The 11795-nt window shown below is 37.9% G+C and overlaps 1 protein-coding gene across 1 annotated transcript; it reads right to left on the bottom strand.

The window, feature by feature from the left end:
* Window positions 1-154: 154 nt before the first annotated feature.
* On the bottom strand, window positions 155-6612 carry LOC133853615 (pentatricopeptide repeat-containing protein CRP1, chloroplastic-like). Its single transcript, XM_062289615.1, has 6 exons — window positions 6462-6612; window positions 3686-4936; window positions 2458-2610; window positions 2221-2292; window positions 1752-2000; window positions 155-1564 (listed from the first exon to the last, which is right to left on the bottom strand). Exons 2-5 carry the CDS (start codon window positions 4916-4918, stop codon window positions 1887-1889), a joined length of 1572 nt encoding a protein of 523 aa, XP_062145599.1. The 5' UTR covers window positions 4919-4936; window positions 6462-6612; the 3' UTR covers window positions 155-1564; window positions 1752-1886.
* Window positions 6613-11795: the final 5183 nt, after the last annotated feature.

An 11795-nucleotide genomic window follows, 5' to 3' on the forward strand; every position in this document is an offset into this window, starting at 1 on the left:
ATAACAATTTTAGAGCAAAAGTGGAAGCCTCTAATTTTAAGGCTCCATATTCTTTATTCCTCCCGACCCCCTTTTTTTTTTTTTTTTTTCATTTTTCTTTATCTAATTATACTTTTCCACTTTTCAAACTTCACAAACTAAACAAAACTGTGTATAAAACAAAGAGCCAAGCCCAGTAACAGAACATCTGAGCCACAATTAGATTAAGTAGAAAACCGTTAATGCCGAGTAAGAGAGAGTTGACAAACATTGTTCACTCTCTCTCTCTCTTTCTCATGAAAAACTTAAAATTAAATTTAGACGGTAGAAAAAATTACAGGAGAAATATTATAATTTTTTTTTACAGCAACTAAGCCAAATTCCTTCGTGACCATGTTAAGTGATGCCATAAAGGCTGAACTCATCTGATCAAAGCTCCTGAGACATACAGTGACGGCTTTAAAGTGTCATCCAACACATGCTCTAATGAGTGTCAAACTCATCTCTTGCCCACGCGTCCAGGGTTTGTCTAAGGAAATAATCTTATTCTTTCCAAGTCACTCCTATTCTTCTCCAAGCAACAATGACTTACCTTGGGGTAACTCAAACTTCAAAAGTTCATGCAGTCATTGCAAGCCTTTTATATTCATATGCCATTTTCTAGGTCATGCAGATCTGTGAAGCATCTGCGAGTCTATTCCTCATCTCCTTGATAAGGTCTTTTACCTACCAACAATTTCCTATTCCATCAAAATAACTGCCTCTACAGCAAGGCAAGCCTCAATAAATTCACAGTTATCAGCTGTATCGAAGATGATATGCCGTGTGGATTTGAACTTGAATAATCCATGTTTAAAATTCTGTCTAAAGTCAAAGAAGAGAGCGATTTAAGCTCAGCATAACCAATTGGTTCAAGAACCCTTTACGGCTTTACCCAGCATAATCCATTATCCAGGTCAAGGTCAATCCACAATAAGCATCCATCTTTCCCTTGGTTTCCACTCCAATTGTAAGTGTTTTCCACCACATCTATCAATCTGCAGCTCTGTATGCTCTTTCAATATTAAACCCAATTCTTTTTTTCTTTTTCTTTTCAGATTTCTTACAAGCTTAAAAACCTGGTTGAAGTAATCAACACATAATAAAAGTCCATTAGAAATTGCAAATCAGCTGATATTTCCCTATACACTGTGTCTGCATATCAGCCTCAGATGATCACAGCAAGCACAGATATAAATCTCTTCATGGAGTGTAAGGGATTCTCGAATTAATTCTGCAGGGTAAAGAACAGGAAATGGCTGGCTTGAGCCCCTAAATTTCTGACTAAAAAATGTCTAGGTCATATATGGATGATTGAGACGAAGCCTCCAAAACCCTCAGAATAGTTTCAGCTAATATAATTCACTAGAGAAGGAACACTTCAGGAGATCCGCTGCCTAAATAACTCCTGCTAACTGGAGCATCCTTCACCAGTTGTTTACACTACTACGCAAGATTCAGCACATTATAATTCCAACTGTGGACAAGGTTTTGAAGTCCCAGAGAAAATATTAGTTTCCATAACAAGTGTCAAATCCCCATCATTCTGAAAAATTATACAACAACCATGTCAGGATAATAGTCGGCAAGGTTTTCAAATGTAAAAGCAAGTCTATCCAGGTATAAAGTCACAACTGGAAGTGTAAGACATATAGAAAGACAAACATATCATGAGCAAAAAACAAATCTATGACATCCAATCTCTAAACTAAGAGGGGAAAAGAAGAGATCACCTCAGCTCAAGCAATATTCATTCCATTTGCGAAAGGATTGTGATTTACAGGAGTATCACATGTCATCTGGATTATCATATTATCAACACCTTACCAAACATGAGCACATTGAATCACACAAGAGTCCAGACCGGCCTAATACTTATGATGTCTCTGTTCAATAACCATCAATGCAACTTGTAACATCTCTCGAGCCTTCCTATCTGGAGTACATCCAGCATATTCCATTTCCTTGTACATTTCAGGCACCTGGCCAATAAACCATTACATAAATTAGGCAAAGAGATAGAGAAAAGGAAAGAGATGGAAAATGATCTAGATTATTGAATTGGGATCAATGATATCCCTCTCAAATTCGGAATTAATTAGAAGTTGCAGAACAAATAACCTAAAACAGTGCATCAATTTTCTTATCTTATATGGATGAGAAAGATTAATTGGAAGTCACTGAAGGACAGAGAGTACGCACCCTATCAAATTTCTTTGCTCTAATATATGCCTTCATAAGCGTACTATAAGTTACCACATCAGGACTAATACCCTTCAGAAACAATACGAAAATTACCATTAGAACCATTTTAAATAAAAAAAATAAAAATAAAATAAAAAATTCTTGAAGAATGAAGATGACAAAGAAAGTGAAGAGTCTACAGTGTAAATTATCATGCCTAACTATATAAATGAAAAGCTACAGAAAAAGGCTTACACTTTCTTTCATATGTTCATAAATAGATAATGCCTCTATTTGTCTCCCAGCAACACCAAACGCATTGATCAACACATTCAACATTATAATATTTGGCTCAATTCCCTCTGCTTCCATGAGCTGAAGCACCTTCAGTGTCTGTTCACATAATCCCTGCCAAAAATAAAATTACTATTAATGCTGAAAAGATTTTCAAGTGTTATATATATATATATATATATATATATTAAAAAAAAGGCATCAGCAAATGATCTTGAAAAAGTAGCAAAATTCATTTGTATTCTACAAATCAATCCTAAAGAGTTTTTATTTGTCATATTTAATTAATAAGAATGAGTTGGAAGTCCATGCCTAGACACAAAGCCAATAACATGAAGAGATACAGATATTATTATAGAAGTATATGTGTAATTGCTCTGAAAAACAGACATGCTTTGAAAAGTAACAAGGGCAGCTTATGTACATGGAGACGACAAAGATTAAGGATCTTCCACTGTAAGAGGCAGCAAAAGGAATTGTATATCAGTCCCCAGTTCATAGTGCTTTCTCATTTTCTCTCTTAAAACAAAGCTTCGCAAAAGTCTAAAACCGCCATTTGGGTTTCATCATCATCTCAATTAAATAGATTCCAACTACTCACTAGACATTATCTTAGAAGTTGTGACACCCCTGAAAAGTTTGTCTCACATCTGGGTGGGTGATTTGCCCAAAGTGGGTGGATTGTAAACGTGTTGTGTGGATGCTAAGTCTCAGATTAGTTCTTTAATAGATGAGATTGGATAGATTTTAGAGAGTTCCAATTGCAACTTAACTAGTCATTTTAAAGCAAAGCGTAAATGTAACTAGCGCTTTCTCTATGTCACTACAAATGTTATCATAGCAACCTAGTAATTCCATGTGACGCTTGGGCATTGCAGCATGATACGAGCTCTAACAAGAACATCAGGGATTTGAGTGGAGGAGATTGTAACACCCCATAAAATGTTAGTCCCACATTGAATGGATAGATTATAAAGGTGTTGTGTGACTGATAAGTCTTACATTGAATACTTAATAGGTGAGATTGGACTTTATAAGTCATTCTAGAGAGCTCCAATTGCAACTTAGCTAGTCCTTTAGGAGTGATCCCCCCCCCCCCCCCCCCACCCCCCCCAAAAAAAAAGAAGAAGAGGAAAACAATAACGGTACAAGGAGAGAGTAAAAACAAAGGAGGTGTGGAACAGAAGACCTGCTGAGCATAAGCATTTGCTATGATACAAAACATGCTAGCTGAAAGTTGAACACCTTCTGACTTTAGAGCAGATATACACCCCTCAGCATCATGAAATCTCCCATATTGCCCATAAATGTCAACTAAAACTGCATAAATGGCGGCACTTTTTTTATGTCCTCTATATTTCATAGTCTCAAAATTCTTCTTGATCACGTGCCATTTTCCCTGCTCTCCCAAACGACTAATAATGGTAATAAAGATCTTTGGGTCAGGATATAACCCTTGTTCTTGCATTTCAGTGAACAACTCAAGGGCCTTAGATAGATTCCCAGCCCTACAGTGCCACCGAATTAATGAGTTCCATGTTGTTATATCAGGTATTATACCTTCTTGTTTCATTTTCTCAAACACTTCCAATGCTTCATCTAACTCGCCATATTTCCCAAACGTATCTATAATGCTGTTATAAATCTGTTTATCTAATGACATCCCCATCTCCCTAATCTCTTCTACAATTCCCATTGCTTTCTTCCACATCCCATTATCCCTGTAAAGACCAATAACTTTGCTATACACAAATGAGCTCAGCTGAAACCTCTTGCACCTCATTTCATTGATTATTGCCCAAGTATCTTCCAATCGCCCGGCATTCACATAGTAATCCACAAGAACCTCATATGTTTCTTGATTCTTATGAATACCCAAATCGCCCATTACCTCTAATACCTTAACTGCAACTCTCAGGAGGCCTTTCTTTAAGAAAACTCTTAGCAAAACATTGTACATTTTCACTCTAGGCTTAAACCCAGAACATATCATTTCTTGAAATACTGCTTCAGCTTCTGAAGTCCTGCCAATACTTCCAAGAGCTTCAATCAAATGAGTGTATGATATTAAGTTTGGATGAAAGCCCAAAGCCTCCATTTGCGCAAGAAGAGCCAAAGCCTTGTCAATATCTCCTACCCTGCAACAAGCACATATTAATTGATTGTATAGCTCACCAGAAAGTTCCTTTCCATTTCCAGGACCATTTTGGCACTCTGTAATCAATTCCTTATCGTCAATTGCTCTTAAACTGACTTCTTTGACACCCTTGTGCTTCAATGAATAATCTAAGGAACTAAAGATCTTGTATTTCCTATGGCATTTGAGACAACTTGGGCAGAAAAAGAAGCAAGAGGTGACACCACGGATGGATGATAGGGAAGGCAATTTGGGACAGAAGATTGACTGCATCTCCATGGCCATATCATATGATTTCTACTTCTGCAACAAAGAAATCACATGAGATGAGAATTGGAACAAGAGATCTGAACCAGGAACTTTATGTAAGCAAAACTGAAAGTAAGCTGTTAACTTTTTGAGAAGTGCCAAAAACAGCACCCCCATCCTACTGGGCAGATGTGCTGACGTGGCAGTACCCAACAACCCTTGATTTTTTTTTTTTTTTTTTTTTAACAAGGGCTTATGTTGGCCAGTGGGATGGGGGTAAAGCATTACTCTTAACTTTTTCTATAACCATAATCAGTACATTGATAACAAATTTATATATTTGCTGAATCATGAAGCAACCTTTTTTATGTTTTTATTTTTAGGTGGTTGGGGAGGGGGATGCTAAGGAATATCCCACTCTAACTCAATCCTTGAATTTGAAATATAATATTCTTTCTACTGATTTTCAAAAACCATATATTACAGAGACATAAATCCACATGTGGATTTCACTAACATAAAGGAATCTATACTAGTTAAACCTCATTCAAGCATTTTAAGCCCCGATATCCCTTCCTCTTAATTAAGAAATTTAAAAACATCATAGAATTTGTACCCGTTACTCTGAAAGTTCTATAGATACCTGGAAATGTGATATGTCTACCACAAAGGCCCAGTAACTACACGCTCTACAACAGTCATTATCCATTCACATCAGAAGAACTACTCAAGATATAAAGAGACCCATTATAATCCACCATATCTAGGGTACATTTATCTATCTTATAAAACTAATAACAACACCCAAGAATCCTTAGTTTTTTAACATTTGCCATACCCAAAACAACATCCCTCATGTAGAAAAAGAACCTTGAAATTGCCACTTCCACCTCTCTTCTCCCCACCCCACCCCAAACGCATGCTGGTGCAAACAGGCCACGCTCCAGGAATTAAAAGGCTAAAAATTTTACAACAAAGATAAGTCTCAAAATCTTCTTTTTAATTCCAGTGAAGTTTCCATATAATTTATTATTCAAAGAATCGTGAATGCTCCTGATTTGGATGAAGATTTGGCAACTGACACTCTGCCACAACAAGAACAAGGACCATAGAAACAAGTTCCACACGTCTTGCAGTTGCCTCTAGTTTCTCAGCAACAAAACCGAACAAAAATGAGGTAAAGAAAACACGCATGAGAGCAACCACTTGCAATCAGTATATGTACCTCGTTCTATGCATTTTGTCCACTGTATAGAATTGAAAAGCTTTCCATTTGTTTTTCTTTTCTTTTCTTTTTTTAAAAAAAAAAAAAAAAACTTTAGTCCCCGTTTCCTCCAGCAGATAAGCCTTGATTTTCAACTGGGTATATCCCATATTCGAAATAAATAAATATCACAGAGCAAATAGATAACAAGAGAGGCCATTGAAACAAGATGCACATAATATACACCATACACATGACAGGCAAATTGAACAAACAACAATGGAAAGCAAACCCAGCAAAAAGTAAGCATATTCACCGACCAGTTCATGCATTGAAAAAAAAAATGAAAACAAGTAAATCAAAGATAAAACTCACTGATAGGAAATGGTGAAAGCAAGGGTATGGAAACTGCGGGCCTAATTCAAAGGACTGAAGAAGATATCTTTTTTGGCATATGAGATTATGGGTTAACTTTTCTGGTTCAAGGAGGATAGCCATTAGCCAGTGTCGAGCAAGTGGTAATTTGTGGCTCCGGGCTTGTGGGCTACTCCATACGAAGGTCCCATCCGCGGCCGCGCTCCTGAGATCCTAACAATAGGCCCATAAAGGTCTCCAATTTAGTACTTTCATACCCTTAGATATGATTTCAAAATTATTATTGGATGAAAAATCTAATAAGAATTCATCATAAATTTAATAATAATTTTAAAATTCAAATAAAAAAACTATAAGAATAAGAGTATAGGGGTGCCGGTATGTGTAGCCTATTCTTTTCTCATTCCCCAACCCTGTATAACTTGGCTCATATTTAGTGAGTCGTTGACATTCTTATACGCCTACTTTCGAATAATGTTCCGTTTGTTTTGGCGTAAAATGATTTCTGAAAAATGATTTCGACATTTTTCGCTGTTTGGTAGGGGCGAAAATAATAGTTAACCGGAAAATGATTTCTGTTTGACCAAAAATGCTTAGTAAATTTCGGAAAATGATTTATGCTTTTTAAAAACGTAAATCATTTTCCGAAGACGCCAGACGCAGTCGATCTATTTCAAACGGTACAGTCGACCTTCACGTTTAAGCAGCTGACCACTATCGAAATATTGCCGGTATCGAAATCTAACATCCGGTTAATGTCGTCGGAATCTGGCGACGAAATCCGGTCACCTTCGCCGGAATCCGGTCAGCCAGATTCCGGATCTGGCCAGAAAGGCCGGATTCCGGCCATCTGGCCGGATCTGACCAGAGAGCTGGATTCCGGCCGGCTGGCCGAATCTGGCCAGAGAGGCCGGATCCCGGCCGGCCTTGGCCAGAGAGGCCGGTTCCCGGCCAGAACAGTAAACTGGCCGGACGGATCTGGCCAGATCCGGCCACTTTCGCCCGAATCTGGCCAGAGAGGCCGGATCCCGGCCGGCCTTGGCCAGAGAGGCCGGTTCCCGGCCAGAACAGTAAACTGGCCGGACGGATCTGGCCAGATCCGGCCACTTTCGCCGGAATCCGGCTATCCCAGATTCCGACGAAACTGTCCGGATTCTGGCCTTTATCTCGAATTCTGGCTATATTAGCCGAAATCAGGTAAAAATAGTCAGAATCTTGTCGGTCAGTGACCGAATCTCGTCATCGATGATTTTTATATTATTTTACATTAATATTTTTATGTTGTGAATAAAAATTGATTTTTATAAGTTAATATGATTGAATAAAAATATAAAAAAAAATATTTGCGATTTTTCGTACGCGCCAAACACCGAAAAATGCTTTCGACGAAAAATAGTTTCCTGAAAAATGACTTCCCTGAAACCATTTTACGTCGAAACAAACGGAGCATAAGATTTAGATTGTCCGAATATTTATTCACACAAGTAAGCCTTACGAGGCCTTTTTATAATTGTTTGGTTATATTATAAGCAAAATATATATATATATATAGCCTTACAAGGCCTTTTTATGATTGTTTGGTTATATTATAAGCAATATATATATATATATAAAGAGTCTACTCGTAAATAATTCAGAAGGATCTGACTTAAAAAAACAATTACATATGTAGAATCTCAAATTTCACTAAAATTACAATCAGCCCCCTAACAAAGAAAATTTTAGTAAAACTTGAGCCACATATAAGCAACTGCACCTAGAAACAAGAGAATACACAAACACATCTAGCAGAAAATACAATCCAAAAACGTCAGAGGGGAACACTGTCTTCGCCTGAGACCGGCGCATGTACAACACGCGCCTCCCCCGAAACCGCCAGCCATCAGATCAGCCACCCAGTGCCCGACCGCCGCCTTTGCACGGCGAAAAAACGCCGGAACGAGACCTCCACGCGCCGGTTGAAGAGAAAACTTCACTGGCGCGTGACAATCACGCGCCGGTCACCGATGATCCCGATAGCCTGAACAAATAGCGGCGAAGCAAGAAGACGCCGGTGAACCCATCTGAGCGGCGCGTGTCTCTAGAAAGCCGATGGAAAAACGTAGATCTAGCATCAAAAGTTGAAACAATTTAGGCACAAATACGCTCCACCGGCGAGACAAAACGAAAACAAGAACACTCCTCCGGACGCCTCGGGAAGGACCTCCTGCCAGAGAACGAGAATAATAGAAAAGAAAACAAACACAAATAACACAAACTCCAGAGCCCAGAGGACTCGGAGAACAAAACTCCACAGCCTAAACGACTGGGAGAAAGACTACCATCCCCATGGTACACACCATGGAGGAAGCAAAAAATTCCACCGAGGAAGGGAGGCTTCCTGGACGGCTTGGATTATCCATAGACATACATAGATATATATATACATATATTCTACCCTTATCTCGAAGTCCAGGAAATGGGCAGGATATGTATGGGCCAGGGTTTTTTTTCGAATGGGCCTGGATATTCATGCTTCGAAACCAAGCCATGGTTTCTACTGTCTAATTTAGGTGGACGGATATTTTATATTTTGGCCATTTCCCTTTCAATTAAGGGAAATCCTCACAGCAAAAGCTCTTTGGCGTTGAAAGGGTACTGCTCTCTTACCTCATTAAGAATTGATTTTTTCTTTTTTTTTTTACCGACAATTAAGCGGATTCTGGGCTCTACAAATATATATTTTTTGCAGTAACATTTTATTATATCTTTCGAAGTATAATAACATGATCGCTGCAACATACACTGGTCCATACCACTTCAAGCTTAGTCATTGGATCAATCAATAAAATGATGTTTGCATGCATGCGTAAATTAATATTATGTTATTAATATTTGTAGAGCCCAGAATCTGCTCTCTTACCTCACAGCAAAAACTCAAGGAATAATTCTTCATTTTCCCTTTATTTAACAATTATAATTAGGGTTAATTCGATCGGCTACTTCAAGCCTTTATTGAGAAGAAACTTTGTTTACAACTGTTGTGCAAAAGTCTTTTCTCTTCTCGTAAACTAGTTACGAATCTGTGTTTTAAACTAATTACAGAATCTAATACTTCTCCATGCTGGAACTTCTAGATGCTCCAGAATATATATATATATATATATATATATAGGTGCTTTAACGCTTTACAAAGAAATTTGGGGATAGGGAGGGAATATAGCTATAAATCATAATCTCGTAAACAAATAAATAAGTGAAAAGTCTTTCTCAAACTTTTGCAAGGAAAGAAATTCTTGTGTCTCTTTCTTCCTTTTGCCTGTGTGAACTTGTGTTTGCAGAATGAGAATAAATAGCTTTCGCCTCCAAAAATCTTATCTCAGAAAAACAAAAGTAGATATTCCAGCCAGGGAACTTGCAGGATTAGAAAGATTAATGGAATTCAGATGTAAAAAGCTTTTTCGTCCACACAAAAAGTGCCTACAGTTAAGTAACGAATGCAATTAACGCTGTCTTTTGAAGGCCTTCCCTAAGATTTTTGTTTGACTCTTCTTCTGTAAGTCATCTTCAAGCTTGCATAGTCCGAGGAAAATTAAACAAGAAACCATTTTTGTCTTGGCCTGATCATGGCTTGAAAGGAATTTGAGAACCATGGGAATGATTAAAGTGTGCGTGTTAATGAAAAATATCGGGAAAATGATGACAAGTTGACATATGACAAGCAGGAAAAAGCTTAAGCAGCATTGATCCGTTGGTTTCCTCCTTCTTCTTTTTTTTGATTTTGATGTTTTGTTGAGGGAAAAAAACAAGAACAATAAAGCAATAATGGAGCTTGGCTGGCACATCTCGATCAAAATCTCGACTTTCCTTTACACTCAAGCTCCTCCCACTGCCTTTAGGATCTGGAGAAGGTATTCTTCGAACTAGGGATATCCTTAAGCAAGGTCAGTGCCTTCATAGTAACAGATGCCGGCGTTGCCGAATTCCAAGGTCTGGGCATAGTCATCGATGTTACGATTCAAGTCATAATAACCGTTCTTTAATCACTCATTCGATGCGCAAGATTGTTGGAGAATAACCATCCCCAAGACCCAATTGGGTTTTAGAACATCAAATCGGATTAAAGGTCTGACACGCCGTCGAGGCCAGGCAGCTCGCCTGACTTAAGACGTCATTTCGGGTGACTTCGTATCATATCGGGTTACTATGTGCATTCTTAACTATGACGAATGGTCATTAATGCAACGATTTTAGCGTATCTTCACAACACGAGGGAAGAAGAGTAGAACTATAAATAAAAATAAACATAGGTATACCTAATAATATAGCATTTACTTACTCTCTTAAATTCTTCAACTGACTTAAGCATCGGAGGAAGCTTCATCGGCCAACTCCCGGCATGCCTTTTCTGTTTTCCAGGTCCTAATTTTGTGAACTAGTCGAGAGTGGGTCGTTGCTCCTAATTATGAAGGTCCAACTAAAAGTTGATGTGCCATCATACTGAAAACTGTATCAACAATGATCAACTATCATTAACATACCATTCATCTTGCAGGGACATAATAATGATAGAAATTTTTTGTGATTAATGTTATAATTGCCCTAAATCAAATCGTCATCAAATCTTTGGAGACCGAAGTATCCAATACCTCTCTTGTACCATTTGTACCTCAACACCTAAAACTTAGGTGCACCTTTTTCTCCACCGCCATTTTTCTATAAATCTTTGGAGACTCACTCTCCTTGGCCGTTGAACACTCTCAAACTCGAGGGTTCGACCATTGTTAACTGGATCAAGAACATCATCTGCCCTTCTCCTTTCTTAAAATAATTGTTCATTCCCTCATCATTTCCAACTCTTTGCCTCCAAAGCTCTTGATATAAAGGTCGTTTGTGCTTGATAACATCAACACCTCAATGCTTGGAACACAAAAGTAGCTAGGACCGTCACTTCCACCACTTAAATTGTACGTTATTAGATTGACGTTACAGTGAATTTTCTGGATTTTCCGAACTAAAATTTTTCTCTAGAAGAAATGAACGTTCTAATCTTATGTAATGATTTTGGTTGAAGCTATACCACCATCTCTAAGCGATCGGGATTTCCACTTTCTTTTTGTCTTTTTTCTTTTTTCTTTTTTCTTTTCTTTTCTTTTCTTTTCCATATTTTTGTACCATGCAGCTCAAGCTTCACAAACTGTTGAACCCCATGCATCAAAATCCAATCAGAACCACTAAACATGATTCAACCAAAGATATAATAAGCATGCTAAACATGATCCCTAACCACAACAAAAAAGCAAGAAATTATTTAAAGCGAAATCTAACATGGTTCATAATGATAATAAAATTCAA

This window comes from Alnus glutinosa, chromosome 1 (genome assembly GCF_958979055.1).
Source record: "Alnus glutinosa chromosome 1, dhAlnGlut1.1, whole genome shotgun sequence".
NCBI classification, from domain to species: domain Eukaryota; kingdom Viridiplantae; phylum Streptophyta; class Magnoliopsida; order Fagales; family Betulaceae; genus Alnus; species Alnus glutinosa.